Source organism: Procambarus clarkii, chromosome 47 (genome assembly GCF_040958095.1).
Source record: "Procambarus clarkii isolate CNS0578487 chromosome 47, FALCON_Pclarkii_2.0, whole genome shotgun sequence".
NCBI lineage: Eukaryota > Metazoa > Arthropoda > Malacostraca > Decapoda > Cambaridae > Procambarus > Procambarus clarkii.
Window position 1 is genome coordinate 27,111,400 of NC_091196.1, and position 27,894 is coordinate 27,139,293.

The 27,894-nt window shown below is 47.7% G+C and overlaps 2 protein-coding genes across 2 annotated transcripts in view; both read left to right on the forward strand.

Annotated features, from left to right (window-relative positions):
* Gyc88E (Guanylyl cyclase at 88E) overlaps positions 1-27,894 on the forward strand; it is a 502,958-nt gene that overhangs the window by 380,347 nt on the left and 94,717 nt on the right. The window contains exon 3 of the mRNA XM_069302345.1: positions 26,652-26,955. Coding sequence (XP_069158446.1) covers positions 26,788-26,955 — 168 coding nt within the window. The 5' untranslated portion in view covers positions 26,652-26,787. The remainder of the gene's footprint in view (positions 1-26,651; positions 26,956-27,894) is intronic.
* LOC138350893 (keratin-associated protein 10-1-like) lies at positions 14,030-21,990 on the forward strand. Its single transcript, XM_069302344.1, has 2 exons — positions 14,030-14,060; positions 21,428-21,990. Exons 1-2 carry the CDS (start codon positions 14,030-14,032, stop codon positions 21,988-21,990), a joined length of 594 nt encoding a protein of 197 aa, XP_069158445.1.

Genomic DNA, 27,894 nt, shown 5'->3' on the forward strand with positions numbered 1-27,894 from the left:
CTGTGACCAACACACACACACACTGTGACCAACACACACACACACTGTAACCAACACACACACTGTGACCAACACACACACACTGTGACCAACACACACACCGTGACCAACACACACACACACTGTGACCAACACACACACACTGTGACCAACACACACACCGTGACCAACACACACACACTCTGTGACCAACACACACAACACTGTGACCAACACTCACACACTGTGACCAACACTCACACTGTGACCAACACACACTGTGACCAACACACACTGTGACAACACACACACTGTGGCCAACACACACACACTGTGACCAACACACACACACACTGTGACCAACACTCACACACTGTGACCAACACACACACACTGTGACCAACACACACACTGTGACCAACACACACACACTGTGACCAACACACACACACTGTGACCAACACACACTGTGACAACACACACACACTGTGACCAACACACACACACTGTGACCAACACACACACTGTGACCAACACACACATACTGTGACCAACACACACACACTGTGACCAACACACACAGTGTGACCAACACACACACACTGTGACCAACACACACACACTGTGACCAACACACACACTGTGACCAACACACACACACTGTGACCAACACACACACTGTGACCAACACACACACACTGTGATCAACACACACACACTGTGACCAACACACACACACACTGTGACCAGCACACACTGTGACAACACACACACTGTGACCAACACACACTGTGACCAACACACACACACACACTGTGACCAACACACACACACTGTGACCAACACACACACACTGTGACCAACACACACACTGTGACCAACACACACACTGTGACCAACACACACACTGTGATCAACACACACACACTGTGACCAACACACACACACTGTGACCAACACACACACACTGTGACCAACACACACACACTGTGACCAACACACACTGTGACCAACACACACACTGTGACCAACACACACAACACTGTGACCAACACTCACAAACTGTGACCAACACTCATACTGTGACCAACACACACTGTGACCAACACACACTGTGACAACACACACACTGTGACCAACACACACTGTGACCAACACATACACACACTCTGACCAACACTCACACACTGTGACCAACACTCACACACTGTGACCAACACTCACACACTGTGACCAACACACACACTGTGACCAACACACACACAGTGTGACCAACACACACAGTGTGACCAACACACACAGTGTGACCAACACACACACACTGTGACCAACACACATACACTGTGACCAACACACACACACACTGTGACCAACACACACACTGTGACCAACACACACACTGTGACCAACACACACACTGTGACCAACACACACACTGTGACCAACACACACACACACTGTGACCAACACACACTGTAACCAACACACACACACTGTGACCAACACACACACTGTGACCAACACACACACTGTGACCAACACACACACTGTGACCAACACACACACACTGTGACCAACACACACACTGTGACCAACACACACACACTGTGACCAACACTCACACACTGTGACCAACACACACTGTGACCAACACTCACACACTGTGACCAACACACACTGTGACAACACACACACTGTGACCAACACACACTATGACCAACACACACACTGTGACCAACACACACACACTGTGACCAACACACACACACTGTGACCAACACACACACTGTGACCAACACACACACTGTGACCAACACACACTGTGACCAACACACACACTGTGACCAACACACACACTGTGACCAACACACACACTGTGACCAACACACACACACTGTGACCAACACACACACTGTGACCAACACACACACTGTGACCAACACACACACTGTGACCAACACACACACTGTGACCAACACACACACTGTGACCAACACACACACACTGTGACCAACACACACACTGTGACCAACACACACACACTGTGACCAACACACACACACTGTGACCAACACACACACACACTGTGACCAGCACACACTGTGACAACACACACACTGTGACCAACACACACTGTGACCAACACACACACACACTGTGACCAACACACACACACTGTGACCAACACACACACACTGTGACCAACACACACACTGTGACCAACACACACACTGTGATCAACACACACACACTGTGACCAACACACACACACTGTGACCAACACACACACACTGTGACCAACACACACACACTGTGACCAACACACACACTGTGACCAACACACACACACTGTGACCAACACACACAACACTGTGACCAACACTCACAAACTGTGACCAACACTCATACTGTGACCAACACACACTGTGACCAACACACACACTGTGACCAACACACACACTGTGACCAACACACACACTGTGACCAACACACACATACTGTGACCAACACACACACACTGTGACCAACACACACAGCGTGACCAACACACACACACTGTGACCAACACACACACACTGTGACCAACACACACACACTGTGACCAACACACACACACTGTGACCAACACACACTGTGACCAACACACACACACTGTGACCAACACACACACACTGTGACCAACACACACACACTGTGACCAACACACACACTGTGACCAACACACACACTGTGACCAACACACACACTGTGACCAACACACACACACTGTGACCAACACATCACACACTGTGACCAACACACACACACTGTGACCAACACTCACACACTGTGACCAACACACACTGTGACAACACACACACTGTGACCAACACCACACTATGACCAACACACACACTGTGACCAACACACACACTGTGACCAACACACACACACACTGTGAACCAACACACACACTGTGACCAACACACACACACTGTGACCAACACACACACACTGTGACCAACACACACACTGTGACCAACACACACACACTGTGACCAACACACACACACACTGTGACCAACACACACACACACACTGTAACCAACACACACACTGTGACCAACACACACACACACTGTGACCAACACACACACTGTGACCAACACACACACTGTGACCAACACACACACACACTGTGACCAACACACACACACACTGTGAACCAACACACACACTGTTGACCAACACACACACACTGTGACAACACACACACCGTGACCAACACACACACACACTGTGACCAACACACACACACTGTGACCAACACACACACCTGTGACCAACACACACACACTACTGTGACCAACACACACAACACTGTGACCAACACACACACTGTGACCAACACTCACACTGTGACCAACACACCACTGTGACCAACACACACACTGTGACCAACACACACACTACCACCTGTGACCAACACACACACTACTGTGACCAACACACACACACTGTGACCAACACTCACACACTGTGACCAACACACACACACTGTGACCAACACACACACTGTGACCAACACAACACACTGTGACCAACACACACACACTGTGACCAACACACACTGTGACCAACACACACACTGTGACCAACCACACTGGACAACACACACTGTGACCAACACACACACCTGTGACCAACACACACCTGTGACCAACACACACACTGTGACCAACACAACACTAGTGAACAACACACACACTGTGACCAACACACACACACTGTGACCAACACACACACTGTGACCAACACACACACTGTGACCACACACACACTGTGACCAACACACACACTGTGACCAACACACCACACTGTGACCAACACACACACACTGTGACCAACACACACACTGTGACCACACACACACTGTGACCAACACACACACACTGTGACCAACCACACACACTTGTGACCAACACTACAACAGCACTGTGACCAACACACACACACTGTGACCAACACAACCACACACACTGTGACAACACACACACTGTGACCAACACACACACTGTGACCAAGCACACACACTGTGGACCAACACACACACACACTGTGACCAACACACACACACTGTGACCAACACACACACACTGTGACCAACACACACACTGTGACCAACACACACACACTGTGACCAACACACACACACTGTGACCAACACACACACACTGTGACCAACACACACACACTGTGACCAACACACACTGTGACCAACACACACACTGTGACCAACACACACAACACTGTGACCAACACTCACAAACTGTGACCAACACTCATACTGTGACCAACACACACTGTGACCAACACACACTGTGACAACACACACACTGTGACCAACACACACTGTGACCAACACATACACACACTCTGACCAACACTCACACACTGTGACCAACACTCACACACTGTGACCAACACTCACACACTGTGACCAACACACACACTGTGACCAACACACACACAGTGTGACCAACACACACAGTGTGACCAACACACACAGTGTGACCAACACACACACACTGTGACCAACACACATACACTGTGACCAACACACACACACACTGTGACCAACACACACACTGTGACCAACACACACACTGTGACCAACACACACACTGTGACCAACACACACACTGTGACCAACACACACACACACTGTGACCAACACACACTGTAACCAACACACACACACTGTGACCAACACACACACCTGTGACCAACACACACACTGTGACCAACACACACACTGTGACCAACACACACACACTGTGACCAACACACACACACTGTGACCAACAACACACACACTGTGACCAACACTCACACACTGTGACCAACACACACACTGTGACCAACACTCACACACTGTGACCAACACACACTGTGACAACACACACACTGTGACCAACACACACACTGTGACCAACACACACACTGTGACCAACACACACACACTGTGACCAACACACACACACTGTGACCAACACACACACTGTGACCAACACACACACACTGTGACCAACACACACACTGTGACCAACACACACACTGTGACCAACACACACACTGTGACCAACACACACACTGTGACCAACACACACACACTGTGACCAACACACACACTGTGACCAACACACACACTGTGACCAACACACACACACTGTGACCAACACACACACTGTGACCAACACACACACTGTGACCAACACACACACACTGTGACCAACACACACACTGTGACCAACACACACACACTGTGACCAACACACACACACTGTGACCAACACACACACACACTGTGACCAGCACACACTGTGACAACACACACACTGTGACCAACACACACTGTGACCAACCACACACACACTGTGACCACACACACACACTGTGACCAACACACACACACTGTGACCAACACACACACTGTGGACCAACACACACACTGTGATCAACACACACACACTGTGACCAACACACACACACTGTGACCAACACACACACACTGTGACCAACACACACACACACTGTGACCAACACACACACTGTGACCAACACACACACACTGTGACCAACACACACAACACTGTGACCAACACTCACAAACTGTGACCAACACTCATACTGTGACCAACACACACTGTGACCAACACACACACTGTGACCAACACACACACTGTGACCAACACACACACTGTGACCAACACACACATACTGTGACCAACACACACACACTGTGACCAACACACACAGCGTGACCAACACACACACACTGTGACCAACACACACACACTGTGACCAACACACACACTGTGACCAACACACACACACTGTGACCAACACACACTGTGACCAACACACACACTGTGACCAACACACACACACTGTGACCAACACACACACTGTGACCAACACACACACTGTGACCAACACACACACACTGTGACCAACACACACACTGTGACCAACACACACACACTGTGACCAACACTCACACACTGTGACCAACACACACTGTGACCAACACTCACACACTGTGACCAACACACACTGTGACAACACACACACTGTGACCAACACACACTATGACCAACACACACACTGTGACCAACACACACACACTGTGACCAACACACACACTGTGACCAACACACACACACTGTGACCAACACACACTGTGACCAACACACACACACTGTGACCAACACACACACTGTGACCAACACACACACACTGTGACCAACACACACACTGTGACCAACACACACACTGTGACCAACACACACACACTGTGACCAACACACACACTGTGACCAACACACACACTGTGACCAACACACACACTGTGACCAACACACACGCACTGTGACCAACACACACACACACACACTGTAACCAACACACACACTGTGACCAACACACACACACTGTGACCAACACACACACTGTGACCAACACACACACTGTGACCAACACACACACACTGTGACCAACACACACACACTGTGACCAACACACACACACTGTGACCAACACACACACACTGTGACCAACACACACACCGTGACCAACACACACACACACACTGTGACCAACACACACACACTGTGACCAACACACACACCGTGACCAACACACACACACTCTGTGACCAACACACACAACACTGTGACCAACACTCACACACTGTGACCAACACTCACACTGTGACCAACACACACTGTGACCAACACACACTGTGACAACACACACACTGTGACCAACACACACTGTGACCAACACACACACACACTGTGACCAACACACACACACACTGTGACCAACACTCACACACTGTGACCAACACACACACACTGTGACCAACACACACACTGTGACCAACATACACACACACTGTGACCAACACACACACACACTGTGACCAACACACACTGACCAACACACACATACTGTGACCAACACACACACACTGTGACCAACACACACAGTGTGACCAACACACACACACTGTGACCAACACACACACTGTGACCAACACACACACACTGTGACCAACACACACACACTGTGACCAACACACACACACACTGTGACCAACACACACACACACTGTGACAACACACACACTGTGACCAACACACACACTGTGACCAACACACACACTGTGACCAACACACACACAGTGATCAACACACACACTGTGACCAACACACACACACTGTGACCAACACACACACTGTGACCAACACACACACTGTGACCAACACACACACTGTGATCAACACACACACTGTGACCAACACACACACACTGTGACCAACACACACACACTGTGACCAACACACACAGTGTGACCAACACACACACTGTGACCAACACACACACACTGTGACCAACACACACAACACTGTGACCAACACTCATACTGTGACCAACACACACTGTGACCAACACACACCGTGACAACACACACACTGTGACCAACACACACTGTGACCAACACACACACACTGTGACCAACACTCACACACTGTGACCAACACACACACTGTGACCAACACACACACTGTGACCAACACACACATACTGTGATCAACACACACACACTGTGACCAACACACACAGTGTGACCAACACACACACACTGTGACCAACACACACACACTGTGACCAACACACACACTGTGACCAACACACACACAATGTGACCAACACACACTGTGACCAACACACACTGTGACCAACACACACACACTGTGACCAACACACACACTGTGACCAACACACACACTGTGACCAACACACACACACTGTGACCAACACACACACACTGTGACCAACACACACACACTGTGACCAACACTCACACACTGTGACCAACACACACTGTGACCAACACTCACACACTGTGACCAACACACACTGTGACAACACACACACTATGACCAACACACACACTGTGACCAACACACACACACTGTGACCAACACACACACACTGTGACCAACACACACACTGTGACCAACACACACACACTGTGACCAACACACACACACTGTGACCAACACACACTGTGACCAACACACACACTGTGACCAACACACACACTGTGACCAACACACACACTGTGACCAACACACACTGTCACCAACACACACACTGTCACCAACACACACACTGTGACCAACACACACACTGTCACCAACTTACACACACTGTGACCAACACACACACTGTGACCAACACACACACACTGTGACCAACACACACACACACTGTGACCAACACACACACTGTGACCAACACACACACACTGTGACCAACACACACTGTGACCAACACACACACTGTGACCAACACACACACTGTGACCAACACACACACTGTGACCAACACACACTGTGACCAACACACACACTGTGACCAACACACACACACTGTGACCAACACACACACACTGTGACCAACACACACACACTGTGACCAACACACACACACTGTGACCAACACACACACACTGTGACCAAGACTCACACACTGTGACCAACACACACTGTGACTAACACACACTGTGACCAACACACACTGTGACAACACACACACTGTGACCAACACACACTATGACCAACAATCACACTGTGACCAACACACACACACTGTGACCAACACACACGCTGTGACCAACACTCACACTGTGACCAACACACACACTGTGACCAACACACACACTGTGACCAACACACACACTGTGACCAACACACACACACTGTGACCAACACACACGCTGTGACCAACACTCACACTGTGACCAACACACACACTGTGACCAACACACACTGTGACCAACACACACACTGTGACCAACACACACACTGTGACCAACACACACGCTGTGACCAACATACACACTGTGACCAACACACACTGTGACCAACACACACACTGTGACCAACACACACACTGTGACCAACACACACACTGTGACCAACACACACTGTGACCAACACACACACTGTGACCAACACACACTGTGACCAACACACACACTGTGACCAACACACACACTGTGACCAACACACACACACTGTGACCAACACACACACTGTGACCAACACACACACTGTGACCAACACACACGCTGTGACCAACACACACACACTGTGACCAACACACACACTGTTACCAACACACACACTGTGACCAACACACACACTGTGACCAACACACACACACACTGTGACCAACACACACACACTGTGACCAACACACACACTGTGACCAACACACACACTGTGACCAACACACACACCGTGACCAGGGACAGGGAGACAGAGGCCACTGCTCCACTACACAGGCTCTGTGGGAAGAGACACTTGGAAAGCGTGTCAAAAGTTCGTCCAGTGAGTTGACAGCTTCCACTGCCAAGAAGGCGGGCGAGCATCTGTCAAATTCTCAATACCCGGAGCATTGCTCAAGGATTCCTTCCTAATGACTCAGTCACCTGTAGTCGTCAAGAGACTGACATAACACCTTACTGGCTGCCGCTCGCAGGTAAGCCTGGATCAATGAACCTCTTAACTATACTAGGGAGTACACGAGTGAAGCTGACAAACAAGATAAGACCTTTATCAGACGAGGAGTCACAATAACGGGGCTGAAAAATTTAGATCAAACCACACACTAGAAAGTGAAGGGACGAAGACGTTTCGGTCCGTCCTGGACCATTCTCAAGTCGATTGTTTCGCAGTCGACCTGAGAATGGTCCAGGACGGACCGAAACGTCGTCGTCCCTTCACTTTCTAGTGTGGTTTGGTCAACATAAGACCTATTGACCAATGATCGCAGTCTCCGTGGTGTAGTGGTAAGACACTCGCCTGGCGTTCCGCGAGCGCTATGTCATGGGTTCGTATCCTGGCCGGGGAGGATTTACTGGGCGCAATTCCTTAACTGTAGCCTCTGTTTAACGCAACAGTAAAATGTGTACTTGGATGAAAAAACGATTCTTCGCGGCAGGGGATCGTATTCCAGGGACCATAGGATTAAGGACTTGCCCGAAACGCTACGCGTACTAGTGGCTGTACAAGAATGTAACAACTCTTGTATATATCTCAAAAAAAAAAAAAAAAAAAAAAAAATGATCAACACCAAGGTCATTTTTGGAAAAAAATACAAAAAAAAAAAAATTGCAAAAATCCACACTTATTATCTATGCAGATGTTGTAATGCGAGAACTGTGAGGTGTCGCCAACCTGTCCTCTTAAAAAGAACGTCGCTTTTGGCCGTTTGTCCGTATGGCCGAATTTGGACGTAATTTGAAAATGAAAAAAAAATTAAAATAAATTTGGGATTTTTTTTTTCAACAACAGTAAGTTAAGGGTCCTCTGATAGGTTAGGTGGGCAGGAAATTCTCATAAAGTTTCAAAACGTTAAGAAAAACGTTAATTTAAAGTGTCCTCTTATAACCTCTGCGCGTAAGTGACGTTATTTTTAAGTCGACGGGTTGCGCACACCGCCTTCAGTACACTGCCGGCAGGGCGGGAACTAAGATAAATAACATAAGAAAATGTGTGAAAATTTATTAGGAAAGTAAAACTACTACATTTAATGACGATAATTGTTATTCACTTGTACTGGTGGCCCCGTCACCCCGGCCATCCTCCTGGGGCTGGCCACCACCTCACACACCTCACACGTCACACACCTCACACCTCACACACCTCACACCTCACACCTCACACACCACACACCTCACACCTCACACACCACACACCTCACACCTCACACACCTAACACCTCACACCTCACACACCTCACACACCTCACACACCTCACACCACACACCTCACACCTCACACCTCACACCTCACACAGGAAGTTCCCGTCCTCTCACTCCTCCTGCACCGTGCGCCTCATTATGGCTCAGATTTATGGAATAGTGGAAAATTACATTTATTCAAATTTATTCCAAGGTTTCGGCTCACAAGTGTGACATTAGACTCGCCTAAATGAGAAGATGTCCACCATCGATGTTGGCTCACCATAGCCCGTGCTACTTGCCCCGCTCCTGTGCCAGGTAAGTTACGGGCTCACCATAGCCCATGCTACTTGCCCCGCTCCTGTGCCAGGTAAGTTACGGGCTCACCATAGCCCGTGCTACTTGCAACTTGTTCCGAGTAACTGAATTTATAACAACAACATCTATATGTAAACAAAAGCCATACGATCCTGAATCCCATCTACCACAGTTCAACACACTGGGCCCAGGGTCGTAACAGAGACATCAAACGTCATGCAGACTTAAGTGAGAGAACCTACATTAGATGTCATGCAGGCTGGAGTGAAAGAACTTACAGACCTGCGCGAGACATTAGATGTCATGCAGGCTGGAGTGAAAGAACTTACAGACCTGCGCGAGACATTAGATGTCATGCAGGCTGGAGTGAAAGAACTTACAGACCTGCGCGAGACATTAGATGTCATGCAGGCTGGAGTGAAAGAACTTACAGACCTGCGCGAGACATTAGATGTCATGCAGGCTGGAGTGAAAGAACTTACAGACCTGCGCGAGACATTAGATGTCATGCAGGCTGGAGTGAAAGAACTTACAGACCTGCGCGAGACATTAGATGTCATGCAGGCTGGAGTGAAAGAACTTACAGACCTGCGCGAGACATTAGATGTCATGCAGGCTGGAGTGAAAGAACTTACAGACCTGCGCGAGACATTAGATGTCATGCAGGCTGGAGTGAAAGAACTTACAGACCTGCGCGAGACATAAGATGTCATGCAGGCTGGAGTGAGAGACATGAGCAGACGTCATCTTGCCAAAGCAAAAGGAGTATGAAGTGCGACAAGATAAACAAAATACACACATGAGACTGGTGAATGATGGGCGACAAATAAGACCAGAATTGCCAGGCAGGTGACACAAAGGTGAGGAACTACCACCCAGCAGGATATATGGGGTCACCTGTGTAGCTGTGGATGAGCTGGTAAAGCCTTAGATGGACTCAGGCAGACGACGGGTAAATGTAGTGGAGGTTGGACAGCTGACGGCACCTGGTGAGAGACGGGGGAACTACACAGTGTATGTGTGTGTGTACTCACCTATTTGTGTCTGCAGAATCGAGCTATTAACTCTTGGACCCCAGCCTTTCTAAGCAATCTATTTTTCCTTTATAATATGTACTTCAAGTATTTCTATCCAGCACACACACATACACACACACATGTGTATGTGTGTATCTTGAATCTTGTACACCACATATGTAAGACCAATCCTGGAGTATGCGGCCCCAGCATGGAGCCCGTACCTTGTCAAGCACAAGACGAAGCTGGAAAAAGTCCAAAGGTATGTCACTAGACTAGTCCCAGAACTAAGGCATGAGTTACGAGGAAAGGCTGCGGGAAATGCACCTTACGACACTGGAAGACAGAAGAGTAAGGGGAGACATGATCACAACCTACAAAATCCTTAGAGGAATCGACCGGGTAAGCAATGATAAACTATTCAACACTGGTGGGACGCGAACAAGGGGACAAAGGTGGAAACTGAATACCCACATGAGCCACAGAGACGTTAGAAGGAACTTTTTCAGTGTCAGAGTAGTTAACGGATGGAATGCATTAGGCAGTGATGTGGTGGAGGCTGACTCCATACACAGTTTCAAATGTAGATATAATAGAGCCCAGTAGGCTCAGGAATCTGTACACCAGTTGATTGACAGTTGAGAGGCGGGACCAAAGAGCAGAGCTCAACCCCCGCAAGCACAAATAGGTGAGTACAAATAGGTGAGTACACAGGAAACAGCCCGTAGCAGCTGTCTAACTCCCAGGTACCTATTTACTGCTAGGTGAACAAAGACATCAAGGTGAAAGAATGGCTGCCTAATTGTTTCAGTCCCGGCCGGGATTCGAACCTGGCCATTAGGACTACGACCCCCGAGTGCTGTTCACTCAGCCATGAAGCCCCATGTGTGTGTGTGTGTGTGTGTGTGTGTGTGTGTGTGTGTGTGTGTGTGTGTGTGTGTGTGTGTATCTATAAATGGAAATATCTGTCTGTATGTCTGTGCAAATTTGCTGGCTATACACTAGTGGCTATATCAGGCCTGGGTTGGCATAAATGAAACGAGTGCCACTTGGCAAATGTGCCAATGGATCCCCACGATGAATCTTGCAGTATCTTACTTTACCTGTAATATATATATATTCCTGATGTAATATCCCCTCCCAATTCCTCACACCCACCCACCCGAATATAATATTCAGCCCCCCGAATATTTATATGTTTATACATTAATTTCATTAATTGGATCATTGAGATCCAAATACGAGGCCGTCGTCCTACCAGCCAGCGATGGCTGCTCATAATAAGGAAAACCTTCCTTAAGGTGAACATCTCTGGCCTGGGTGGTAGGACAAGACAGTCTCGTATTTTTTTTTTTATTTGGCAGCTCAGAGAGCGGGTCTCTCATGATGAGGTGAATTGTATTACTGGCGCTATTGTGGAATACATCTTACATAAATACATCTGTTTTCATTAGAAAAATCTACATTCCATTCTTCACTATTTCAGTATGACAACGTTGACACTATTGTTTAGAGAATAACTACGACCTCCTTAGGAGGTCGTAGTTATTCTCCGACTATTTAACTCTATTCTCTAAATTATTCTCTAACCAATAAAAGCTGTTCGCGCTGTCTTAGTCACTATTATCACCCGTGTAAGCTGCGCCTGGACCCTCGTGCTCCAGTCATCGATAACGGCTATTTACACAAGAGTCAAACGGTGTTCGAGCGTTGAAAGCACTAGATGCTTTCTAGTAGCACGAACACCGTGCTACTAGAGAGCATTTGAGGTAGGGACGAGGCCTACCACACCACGTCCCTACCTCAAACTCGTGTCATACACAGCGCTGACGAGTCTCCGGTCCAGGATGATGGTCGTGGTTGTTCGGTCGAATCCGTAGTTACTGACTGTGCACCTCATGGTGCAGCAGGCAACATGCTGTGTGCTGTTATATCCTCATTCCCGAGTAAGTGTGGTGGTGTTGTGTGATGAGGCGCTGTCTTACTGCGTGTGGGGGAGAGACAAGGCTCACGAGTAGTTGGGCCATTCACCCAGGTGTTTGATGTCGATTGATATATATCTTTTGATTGACCTCGTCAGTGTAGCCGGTCAATCGAACATTGCTGGTTGACCTTTGAACCTTCTGGCATCGGCACGTGGGTACTCCTCCGTCGGTATATGTCTACAAACCCCCCCCCCCCCTACCCCACACGTTTAATCCCCCCTCTCTCTCTCTCTCTCTCTCTCTCTCTCTCTCTCTCTCTCTCTCTCTCTCTCTCTCTCTCTCTCTCTCTCCCTCCCTCCCTTTCCCTCCCTCTCTCTCTCGTCAATACTCCATTCAATCAAAACAATCACAAGATGTAAGCCACTGCACCAGTCAGCAAAATATTAGTAAATTCCTGCCAGACCAGTCCCTTCCAGACCAGTCCCTTCCAGACCAGTCCCTTCCAGACCAGTCCCTTCCAGACCAGTCCCTTCCACACCAGTCCCTTCCAGACCAGTCCCGTCCAGACCAGTCCCTTCCAGACCAGTCCCTTCCAGACCAGTCCTTTCCAGACCAGTCCCTTCCAGACCAGTCCCTTCCACACCAGACCTTTACACACCACTGAATTGTTTAAAGACAAAAAAGCAGTGGGCGTATGGTGACTCTGCCAGCAGTGGTGACTGGCAGAGTGCACTCCTGACAGTGAACGCACACAGTAGTAACACCCAGAAAATAGAACACCAAGATATTGGAATGAATGTTTTAGCTCCTAAAGAGAACTTGAAATTAAATTATTTTGGATACCATTACATGTTGACATCTCAAAGCAGTATACTGTTGATTTGCTTGCAAAAACAGCCTGCCATAGACGAGTAGTAGAAATTAACATGGATGTTTCATTAGCAGTGATCCAGAGAATATTTAAACAAATCTCTGATGAAAATGTTATTGGCCTACCAATTTCGAAAAGATCTGAAAGTTGTATCATTGAACATTATGATGAAAACCGAGGAGGCGTTTATATATGGAATAAAAAGAAGTAGAACTCGGCAATGTGATGTTATAGTGGCCAGAATGTGCCTAAGATATAGACGTATCTGACAACATTCTCAAAACTCAAATATCGGATACACCATGTGTCAACTTTGTGAAAGTGTTCAATACACCATGTGTCAACTTTGTGAAAGTGTTCAATACACCATGTGTCAACTTTGTGAAAGTGTTCAATACACCATGTGTCAACTTTGTGAAAGTGTCGAATACACCATGTGTCAACTTTGTGAGTGTCGATTACACCATGTGTCAACTTTGTGAAAGAGAAAACATGCACTCGCTTGAAAATTATATTGAAGAATGTCCCATACTGACTGACTTTCGCCACCTGAGTTGAGATATGCTGAAATGTGTAGATTTTTTTCTGAATACTGGAACACTTGATGATATAATGGACGTGTACCCAAGTTGACTATGTATCAATTATACGATGTATGTAATATAACTACAACTGGAGCTTGTAAAAACATCATCGTCAGTGGTTAAGTGCTCAATAGCACACTAGTTTCTATAGCAGCTAGCATATCCTGTCAAAGTAGGAGACTGAAAACTCACACCCCAGAAGTGACTCGAACCCATACTGCCAGGAGCAACGCAATTGGTATGTACAGGACGCCTTAATCCGCTTGACCATCACGACCGGACATAAGGAAGTAATAGCCGAAGCTATTTGAATCACTTGGGTGTGAGTTTTCAGTTGCATATAGTCCTGGGGACCATTCAGGCTTATATATATATATAAAATATAGACGACGGATGTAGTGGACATTCATCCTAGGGGATGGGTTTCGCTAGGTCACTCCTTACATTCTCCAAGACGAATTTACCATGCTTTTGCACAGGCTTATATTCTCTTTGGGTGAGGTGGTACAGAGCAAGTGGATGAATGGCATAACATAGGGGATATTGATAGGGTATTACATGCATCAACATAAGCAGAATATGTTTTTTGCAGCTGCTTGTGTTTCTAAGTCAAGGTCATTAGATCCTGTCTCTGCATTGGCTCGGGGTCTTGAAGTAGGCAGGATGTAATTACGTTTTAACTGATTGTTGATTGCTGGTTTTGACTTTTTTATGTGTCTGGCCTCACTGATGTTCAGTCTTCTATTGTTGTTATACCTATCGAATATTTCAGTGTTGCTTGTTAAAATGTTTCTGGTGATGGTCTGGTTGTGTAAGGAGATTATATGCTCCTTAATGAAGGCCTCTTGCTTGTGCAATATAAATTGCCTAGAGAGAGACTTTGTGGTCTTGCCTATTTATTGAGATCTTTGGGGCTAACAGTCCCCAAGTGGGCATGTGAAGGCATAGACGACGTAGGTTTCCTTCAAGGCGTTCTGTTTGGTGTCTGGAGAGTTCTTCATAAGTTGACGGGCTTCCTGTTTGTGTAATATATTGTTAATTGTATCTTCTGATTGGTGTCTGTGGGGATAACGTTCCTATCAATAATATCTTTTAGGACTCTTTCCTCCATTTTATAAGCCATGGAAAAGAAGTTCCTGTAAAACAATATAATAAGGGGTACAAGTGTTGTGTTGGTTGGCTCTTCAGAGGTTGCATGGCGTTTCACCTTTCTTTTAATGACGTCTTCAACACAACCGTTAGAGAAGCCATTGTTGACTTGGACCTGCCTCACTCTACAGAGTTCTTCGTCGACCTGCTTCCAACCAGAGCTGTTAGTGAGAACTCGGTCGACGTAAGCGTTGACAACACCCCGCTTGTACCTGTCTGGGCAGTCACTGTTAGCATTATGGCACATTCCTATAATCGTTTCCTTAGTGTAGACTGCAGTATGAAAGCTTCCATTCCTTTCCATGATTGTTATATCTAGAAAAGGCAGCTTCCCATCACTCTCCATCTCGTAATTGAAACTTAACACCGAACTCTACTCAAATGCCTCCTTCAACTGCAGCAAACATCCGACATCAGGTACCTGCATAAATATGTCATCAACATACGTGCAGTATATGGCGGGTTTTAAGTCCATGTCAACTATGACCTGCCAGGAGTCTCCGGCAACACACTGGCAGGGGTCTCCAGCAACACACTGGCAGGACTCTCCAGCAACACACTGGCAGGGGTCTCCAGCAACACACTGGCAGGGGTCTCCAGCAACACACTGGCAGGGGTCTCCAGCAACACACTGGCAGGGGTCTCCAGCAACACACTGGCAGGGGTCTCCAGCAACACACTGGCAGGGGTCTCCTGCAACACACTGGCAGGGGTCTCTAGCAACACACTGGCAGGGGTCTCCAGCAACACACTGGCAGGGGTCTCCAGCAACACACTGGCAGGGGTCTCCAGCAACACACAGGCAGGGGTCTCCAGCAACACACTGGCAGGGGTCTCCAGCAACACACTGGCAGGGGTCTCCAGCAACACACTGGCAGGGGTCTCCAGCAACACACTGGCAGGGGTCTCCAGCAACACACTGGCAGGGGTCTCCAGCAACACACTGGCAGGGGTCTCCAGCAACACACTGGCAGGGGTCTCCAGCAACACACTGGCAGGGGTCTCCAGCAACACACTGGCAGGGGTCTCCAGCAACACACTGGCAGGGGTCTCCAGCAACACACTGGCAGGGGTCTCCAGCAACACACTGGCAGGGGTCTCCAGCAACACACTGGCAGGGGTCTCCAGCAACACACTGGCAGAAGTCTGCAGCAACACACTGGCAGGAGTCTGCAGCAACACACTGGCAGGGGTCTCCACCAAGACACTGGCAGGGGTCTCCAGCAACACACTGGCAGGGGTCTACAGCAACACACTGGCAAAGGTCTCCAGCAACACACTGGCAGGGGTCTCCAGCAACACACTGGCAGGGGTCTCCAGCAACACACTGGCAGGGGTCTCCAGCAACACACTGGCAGGGGTCTCCAGCAACACACTGGCAGGGGTCTCCAGCAACACACTGGCAGGGGTCTCCAGCAACACACTGGCAGGGGTCTCCAGCAACACACTGGCAGGGGTCTCCAGCAACACACTGGCAGGGGTCTCCAGCAACACACTGGCAGGGGTCTCCAGCAACACACTGGCAGGGGTCTCCACCAAGACACTGGCAGGGGTCTCCAGCAACACACTGGCAGGGGTCTACAGCAACATACTGGCAGGGGTCTACAGCAACACACTGGCAGGGGTCTCCAGCAACACACTGGCAGGGGTCTCCAGCAACACACTGGCAGGGGTCTCCAGCAACACACTGGCAGGGGTCTCCAGCAACATACTGGCAGGGGTCTACAGCAACACACTGGCAGGGGTCTACAGCAACACACTGGCAGGGGTCTCCAGCAACACACTGGCAGGGGTCTCCAGCAACACACTGGCAGGGGTCTACAGCAACACACTGGCAGGGGTCTCCAGCAACACACTGGCAGGGGTCTCCTGCAACACACTGGCAGGGGTCTCCAGCAACACACTGGCAGGGGTCTCCAGCAACACACTGGCAGGGGTCTCCACCAAGACACTGGCAGGGGTCTCCAGCAACACACTGGCAGGGATCTCCAGCAACACACTGGCAGGGGTCTCCAGCAACACACTGGCAGGGGTCTCCAGCAACACACTGGGAAGGGTCTCCAGCAACACACTGGCAGGGGTCTCCAGCAACACACTGGCAGGGGTCTCCAGCAACACACTGGCAGAGGTCTCCAGCAACACACTGGCAGGGGTCTGCAGCAACACACTGGCAGGGGTCTCCAGCAACACACTGGCAGGGGTCTCCAGCAACACACTGGCAGGGGTCTCCAGCAACACACTGGCAGGGGTCTCCAGCAACACACTGGCAGGGGTCTACAGCAACACTGGCAGGGGTCTCCAGCAACACACTGGCAGGGGTCTCCAGCAACACACTGGCAGGGGTCTCCAGCAACACACTGGCAGGGGTCTCCAGCAACACACTGGCAGGGGTCTCCAGCAACACACTGGCAGGGGTCTCCAGCAACACACTGGCAGGGGGCTCCAGCAACACACTGGCAGACTTCCACACAGGCTTCACCTATAATAAGCCTTAACAGACGGACAGTACTTCCATCTGGTAACTCAACTTGGCCATCCCGAGATAACGTCGACCCAATTACCAATACTTCACTAAGTATCACAAATATCAGTCTACACAGACTCGGCCAACTTGATCCCACTGGAACACGTCTTGAGTTGATAACTGCCCTGAGTGAACTGATTCTTGTCGACCAAGATAACAACTAACATCACTACTGAGGAGTAAAATGTGATTAGTTAGAAAGAAACTACACAGTGGTCAATAAGATCCCATACACATAAAATAGGGTCGGGTGCGTTCAACAGATGGCGTTGACATCGTCACAACACTATCCCAGGAACACTTACCCATAGAACCAACCAAGAGAACAAACTTACCCAGAAAACTAACCCAGAGAATACACTAGCGCAAAGGACACACTAACTCAGAGAACACACTAACCCATTGAACACACTAACTCAGAGAACACACTAACTCAGAGAACACACTAACCCAGAGAACACACTAACCCATTGAACACACTAACCCAGAGAACACACTAACCCAGAGAACACACTAACTCAGAGAACAAACTGAGGTAAAGTAATGGGTGACTGACAACAGGATTGTTCCCCTTGAACACTTAGTAACTACTGGGCGACGCCCCAAGCTGGTGAGCACATGTTTCTTAAAGTTGTGCCACTCTAAGTTATGCCACTTAAAGGCGTCAGCTGGTGCCAGTAAGAACAACAGTCTGGTAGGACACGAAGGAGAACCCGTTACGTGCCACACCTCACACTCACCCTCACGTGACTGTCAAGCATCACGTGCTGAACCATCACCTAACAACCGGCACGTAACACCCTCACACAACGTCAACTAATAAATACGCGCGGCGTTAAGTTACTGGCAGAAGAACAAGCCAAGAGAGAAAACTCGGCCCGCTCCTCCATCACGTAACAACTGCCGTTACAGCTACAAGGGTCCAACAAGCATTACGTAAGCCACAATCTTCCAGCAGCAAACAGCCGACCACTTGTTGAGATACTTCCGTCGACCACGGCTCCCTCCGCCCCCGCTCTTATCTTGCGTCAACAGTTTAGCTCAACGCTGTAGATGTGCGATACTTGACGCCCAGATGTACGACCATTCGCTTCCCCATGTTGCCGGCCTCCGGTACGACACTTTCTCCTCCTCGTCTTCCTCACCCAGCCGTTGTTTACATTTGAGAGCGCTTACAGCTGATTGTATTGCCGTGTAACTGTAGTTTTATGAGTAGCCTTGATGGGAGTGTAGAGGCATGGCCAGGCGGGGCAACCAGCCACCTGGCGATATACCAATACTATAATTTACTCCACCACTGTTTTCCTGACACCTAATACCTCATCGCTGCTTGGCTTCGCTTTCCACACTTTCAATTGTTAATGTTTTCTTGCTTTTCTAAATTGTTTAATTTATTTGTTGGAAATGCGACTACTAAATAGGTCTGAGTGGGGGCTCGTATTGAGGGGGTATGAGTTTCTATTTATACTTGAGCATGTCTGGGAGACTTTGAGTAGAGCCGTGTAGGGAGGGACCTTGGGGCGCGCTGCTCCCACAACACCCTCCTTTACAGCTATCAATATACAGTGAATTACTTCGCGGGAATGTGTGTGCATGCACACTATCACACACAAGGGTGGGCCTGGTAGGCTGGTGGATAGCGCGCAGGACTCGTAATTCTGTGGCGCGGGTTCGATTCCCGCACCAGGCAGAAACAAATGGGCAGTTTCTTTCACCCTGAATGCCCCTGTTACCTAGCAGTAAATAGGTACCTGGGAGTTAGTCAGCTGTCACGGGCTGCTTCCTGCTGTGTGTGTGTGTGGCGTGGAAAAAAATAAAAATAAGTAGTTAGTAAACAGTTGATTGACAGTTGAGAGGCGGGCCGAAAGAACCAAGCTCAACCCCCGCAAATACAACTAGGTGAATACACACCAAACAACCTGTTCTCAGGGTGGAGATCCGCTCAAGGGAATGGATTGTGGGTCGTCTACATAATTAGTGCTATTATCTACTCTCTATCTGTAGTTAGCTTAGGTTAAGGTTATGTTAGATTAAGATTTGGTTAGGTTAGTCTTGGTTACTTTTGGTTACGTTACAATGGTGTACTATTGACGACAATGATATATGGAAATCGAAAACTATTTGAGTGTCCTCGAGAATTCCGTTTACCTAAAACCGAATTCTTCAAAGAAAACGTTTTCAGTATACACTTTTTATATTTTAAACCAACGATTTATAATACAATATTTATAAATTGAGAACAATCTCACATGTATCACAGGCAGCAGTAGACCTGCATGTATCACAGGCAGCAGTAGACCTACATGTATCACAGACAGCAGTAGGCCTGCATGTATCACAGGCAGCAGTAAACTTGCATGTATCACAGGCAACAGTAGACCTGCATGTATCACAGGCAGCAGTAGACCTACATGTATCACAGGCAGCAGTAGACCTACATGTATCACAGGCAGCAGTAGACCTACATGTATCACAGACAACAGTAGACCTACATGTATCACAGGCAGCAGTAGACCTACATGTATCACAGACAGCAGTAGACCTACATGTATCACAGGCAGCAGTAGACCTGCATGTATCACAGACAGCAGTAGACCTACATGTATCACAGACAGCAGTAGACCTACATGTATCACAGACAACAGTAGACCTACATGTATCACAGGCAGCAGTAGACCTACATGTATCACAGACAACAGTAGACCTACATGTATCACAGACAGCAGTAGACCTACATGTATCACAGGCAGCGGACACAGCTCCACATTATCTCCGGGCAACAAACCAGCTCATTCTATTGAATTGCCTCAACATACAAAATAACGGGTACCAAAATACCCGAACCCAAGCCACCCACCTAACCTAATCAACCTACACATAGAAAACGTGAATATCTATGAAGGGATAACCCCACTACTTTTCATAGTACCCTTTATTTTGTTCGTTGGAGACCATCGTGTACACAACGAGGCCCCAAGTGGTGAGAGGAGGAGTAGAGCAAAGGCCTAGCTGGAACACTGCCCATGGCAGTGGCAAGAGTGTGGAGCAGCTCTCTAGAGCAGCTCTCTAGAGCAGCACACTAGAGCAGCTCTCTAGAGCAGCTCTCTAGAGCAACACACTAGAGCAGCACTCTAGAGCAGCTCTCTAGAGCAACACACTAGAGCAGCACTCTAGAGCAGCTCTCTAAAGCAGCACACTAGAGCAACACACTAGAGCAACACACTAGAGCAGCACTCTATATAAAGACCAGGCACCTCCCAACAATATGGGTCATGGTCAACGTGACACCAATATTCCACAAACCAGAATCATTAAATTTCATCATACAAATTTTCCATCCTTTTCCAGCAAGATTATGGTGAAAATAATCAGTAATAGAAGAGTGAAACATTTGAAGAATAATTCATAACTAAGAACCAATTCAGTTCAGGCAACGGAAATTCTGTGTAATAAATTTATTTTTATTCTGTGAAAGTGACTAAAATCAGACAGAAAAAGACAATTGTGTGGACAGCTTCTTCCTCGACTGTGTGAAGGCCTGGAGTACAAGAGGAAAGATACCAGACAGAGCGTCAAACTACATAGTTGGATTGTTGACCAGACCACGCACTAGAAGGTGATGGGACGACGACGTTTCGGTCCGTCCTGGACTTGAGAATGGTCCAGGACGGACCGAAACGTCGTCGTCCCTTCACCTTCTAGTGTGTGGTCTGGTCAACTTACTTTAGCCACGTTATTGTGATTCATCGCCTGTACATAGTTGGAGGAAAACAGATTTATCAGGAAAATGTCAGTCAGAATGAAGAGAGATGATGAACACAGTCTCAGTACGATACCTTCACAAACTCTTTCTGTTCCTGGTCTTCATCATAGTTACCCATGCTGCGTTTGGCCAACAAAACATGGAATGAACAATGCTGCTGGGGGACTTAAATAGAATGCAAGAGTTGACAAACATGTGGATTGTAAAGTTTAACCCAACAAATGCAATGCTGTGAGAATGGGAAATGGAAACAGAAAGCCAGAAAGCAACACACACACACTGAGGGAAGGTAAGTACAGCGTTCAGCTAGGAAAAAAAACGCTCTTTTGGAACCTAATGAAAGAATACTTCAAAACGAATGTTAGACCATTTACGGAGTATGCAGCACCGGCATGGAACCTATATTTAATAAAATACAAAGGGACATTTAAAAGGATCAAAGGTTTTTCTCAAACTAGATACTAGAAATAATATTCGCGATATACAAGAACAATCTCGAGGAGTCTCTGGAGGAAAGATCCAGAGACATGATCACCAAGTATAAAATATTATGACAAAGATAAAGTGAACAAAAGCAGTATTCGATCACCACCGGAGGGACACTACACATGGCTTTATGTGTGGATATGATAAAGTACATTAAGGCTAAGATTCGGGGCCCAGGAGATGAAGTTAAATAATCCAAAACACAGCTGGGCGAGGAGCGCACACACACACACACACACACACACACACACACACACACACACACACACGCACACACACACACACACACACACACACACACACACACACAAACACACACACACACACACACACTGGAGCAGTGTGTGGAGTGGCACCGAGAGGAGAGGCTGGACGGGACCCCCAGCCACTATACCACAATTAACTCACTGTGGCATAATTAATCTGGACGAGCATCAGGCCGGTGCACACAATGGCCTCCCCTCTCCCCCTCCTCACACTCCCATTTTTCATATCATCTGCTCGAATTATCGCCACTGTCCGTGGCCTCATGTTGTAACTGTGGTCCGGCTACAACTCACCTAATTGTGCTCACCCAATTGTACTTGTGGGGGTTGAGCTCTGGTTCTTTGGTCCCGCCTCTCAACCGTCAATCAACAGGTGTACAGGTTCCTGAGCTTATTGGGCTCTATCATATCTACACTTGAAACTGTGTATGGAGTCAGCCTCCACCACATTACTGCCTAATGCATTCCATTTGCCAACCACTCTGTCACTAAAAAAGTTCTTTCTAATATCTCTGTGGCTCATATAGGCACTCAGTTTCCACCTGTGTCCCCTAGGGCGTGTGCCCCTTGTGTTAAACAGCCTGTCTTTATCTACCCTGTCGATTCCCTTGAGAATCTTGAATGTGGTGATCATGTCCCCCCGAACTCTTCTGTCTTCCAACGAAGTGAGTTTTAATTCCTATAGTCTCTCCTCGTAGCTCATACCTCTCAGCTCGGGTACTAGTCTGGTGACTGCATATTCTGAATTCATTATTTTCTGGTTTAGGGCTTCTATCCCTCTGACTAGTGCTCTTGCATCAGGGTTTAATTGGAAGAGTACTTCTCCAAAAGTCATGTTCGTTCGAGGTGAAGAAAAAGAAATGAATAACTATAGAATGTATTACACTTATCATAAAATTTACACAACGTTTCGAACCTACATGGTTCATTCTCAAGTGATGTTACGATACAGGACATTATATTTATACTATTAGTGGGTCAGGTTAATACAAGTGGTTCGAACAATGGGTATACATATGGGTATAAAATAAGGCATAAAGGAGAAAAGAGTAGAATAAGGCTAAATAGGGTACAAAACACATACAAAGATTAATCAGGTGTAGTGGACGTGGCATGTTGAGCAGTGTCTTCTATGTTGGCATCTTCACGTTCTGGTCTTGTTCCAGAACTTGTTCTTGTACCACTCTCTTGGTGAGTAGAGTGAATAGTTCCGTAATTTGGGTATTTATGGAAGGTTGTTCTATTTTTAAGTGCATTTCTTCAAGAATTTGTAATCGTCTTACATCTTGGGTTTTATCTATTATACAGGTATTTTTATTCAACATTTCTCTTGTTAGGGTGATGTCATGGACTTGTCTCATGTGATTCCTGCGGGCACCGGATTGAAGATGACAGGTCAAACGCCTCGTCAGCTTGGTCGACGTCATACCTATGTACTTAGATTGAAGGTTACTTCCTTCGTGGGGGCAAGTGTACATTTATGCAACGCTTGACTGCTGTAGAGGGTTCTCCGTCGGCTTCGGGCTGTTTTTGATAAGGAGTTCGGTAGTCTTCTTGGTTTTATAGAATATGATCAGGTCTATGTTTTGGTTAGGAGTAGTGCTTTTTACTCCTTTATGGATTATTTCTTTCATTATTCTTTCTTCTTTATTATGTTCATTGTGCATAGTTGATTTGTAAAATAATTTTATTGGAGGTGTTGTGGTTTCTGTTCTAGGTTCAGGATTGTACCATCAGTCCAGATGTCTTCTTATAGCAACGTTTATTTCCGTGTTGCTATAGCCATTGTTCACCAATACCTGAGTTATTCTTTCAAACTCTCTACTCACGTTGCTCCATTCGGAGCAGTGGGTAAGCGCTCGACGAATATAAGCATTAAGAACACTGGTTTTGTATCTTTGGGGGCACTCACTCCTACCGTTCAGGCATAATCCTATGATGGTGGGTTTAGTATATACGTTGGTGCTTATAGAGGTTCCTGTTTTTGTTATTAGTACATCCAGGAATGGCAGACTGTTACTTTCACTATTGTCATGTATAAATTAGAGTACTGACTCCGAAAACTCCGATTTGTACACATGAAAATAGTGATGGTGGTCCCACTAACATCACCGGAGACTGACCCCCGGGTGTGGGGGTCCCACTAACAGCACCGGAGACTGACCCCCGGGTGTGGGGGTCCCACTAACAGCACCGGAGACTGACCCCCGGGTGTGGGGGTCCCACTAACAGCACCGGAGACTGACCCCCGGGTGTGGGGGTCCCACTAACATCACCGGAGACTGACCCCCGGGTGTGGGGGTCCCACTAACAGCACCGGAGACTGACCCCCGGGTGTGGGGGTCCCACTAACATCACCGGAGACTGACCCCCGGGTGTGGGGGTCCCACTAACAGCACCGGAGACTGACCCCCGGGTGTGGGGGTCCCACTAACATCACCGGAGACTGACCCCCGGGTGTGGGGGTCCCACTAACATCACCGGAGACTGACCCCCGGGTGTGGGGGTCCCACTAACATCACCGGAGACTGACCCCCGGGTGTGGGGGTCCCACTAACATCACCGGAGACTGACCCCCCCCCCCCCTGGGTGTACAGGTGGTAAAGGACGCAGACAAGGCCCACAAGCTTCTTAATACCTTCTCCAAGGCTGACGCCTAGAGCCTTATTGCTAAGATAATTGAGTTGTTGGGTTATTTGCTTCAAGGAACCACGGGACCAACTGGATTATATTCAGTTATTTCTTAATTAATTCAAGATGAAGGTGACCCGAGATCTTTCCCTGATGAAACCATCAGAGTTATTAATAAATAATGCTTATAATTTTTGTGTATAATTTATCCTAAAGAATGTTATATAAAACCGCCACTTTATAGGAAAAAGAACAAATTTATTTAATTGTCAGCTCATCCACACGCCACCTGACGCAGCTGTGCCATGTACTACAACCAGGCTCTTATCCGCCCGCAGGCTGGGGTTCCTCGCTGCCATTGCTGCTGCTGTTGCTGCTGCAAGAGCTGCTGCTGCCGCTGCAAGGGCTGCTGTTGCTGCTGCAAGAGCTGCTGCTGCTGCTGCTGCAAGGGCTGCTGCTGCTGCAAGGGCTGCCATGTACGGCCTACTGCTGGAGAACCTGAGCGAGTTCATCAAGGCGCAGTATGGTGAGGACAAGTGGGAGGAGATCCGACACGAGGCCAACATCGACCAGGTAGTCTTCAGTACCCACAAGGTCTACAGGGAGGACCTCATTCCTAACATCATGGCCTCGGCTAACAAGGTGAGTTTATCTCATCTCCTTGCCTGTCTGTCTGTCTCTCTGTCTCTCTGTCTGTCTCTCTGTCTGTCTCTCTGTCTGTCTCTCTGTCTGTCTGTCTTCTGGTCCCAATATTTTACCCAATATTTACTCAATATTTATATATTCCTAATATTTGTTTGTGTTATCGTGTTTCTAATCATTATCCAGAATTTCCGTTTTAATTCGTTTTAATCTCTCTCTCTCTCTCTCTCTCTCTCTCTCTCTCTCTCTCTCTCTCTCTCTCTCTCTCTCTCTCTCTCTTTCTCTCTCTCTGCGTCTTTTTCCATTACGAGTGGTGATCTGCGAGGTTCTATTTTATCACGTAAAGTTGTCTCATTAACGACGATCACAAAACTCTGCCTTAAAGAGTCCGGCTCCTCCACCTGCAGACTCTTCCCACTCTCCCGCTCCATACATCACGTCTCTTTAATCTTAATTCCATATCTGTGTGGTGCTTTTCCCCTCAAGTCAATTACCAGAAGGCACTAAGCCTGTATGACTATAAAACACTTGCAAAGGGTATGACACCCATCAACTACTTGAATCATCGGGGGATTGAACGCTGACCCGCAAGAAGCGAGGCTTTAGCGGTACCGACCATTCCAAGAGGTTACGGTGAAGTCTAATTTATTTCCGACTAAAGATAACTTTTGCCATTCACATGAATGGAAATTGAGAGAGATTACTATGGAAACATCAATTCTTAATGCATTATAATCCCTTAATATCTGTCCTGGAGACCTGGGGCCAGATTCACGAAAGCACTTACGCAAACACTTACGAACCTGTACATCTTTTCTCAATCTTTGGTGGCTTTGTTTCCAATTATTAAACAGTTAATGAGCTCCGAAGCACCAGGAGGCTGTTTATAACAATAACAACAGTTGAATGGCAAGTTTTCATGCTTGCAAACTGTTTAAT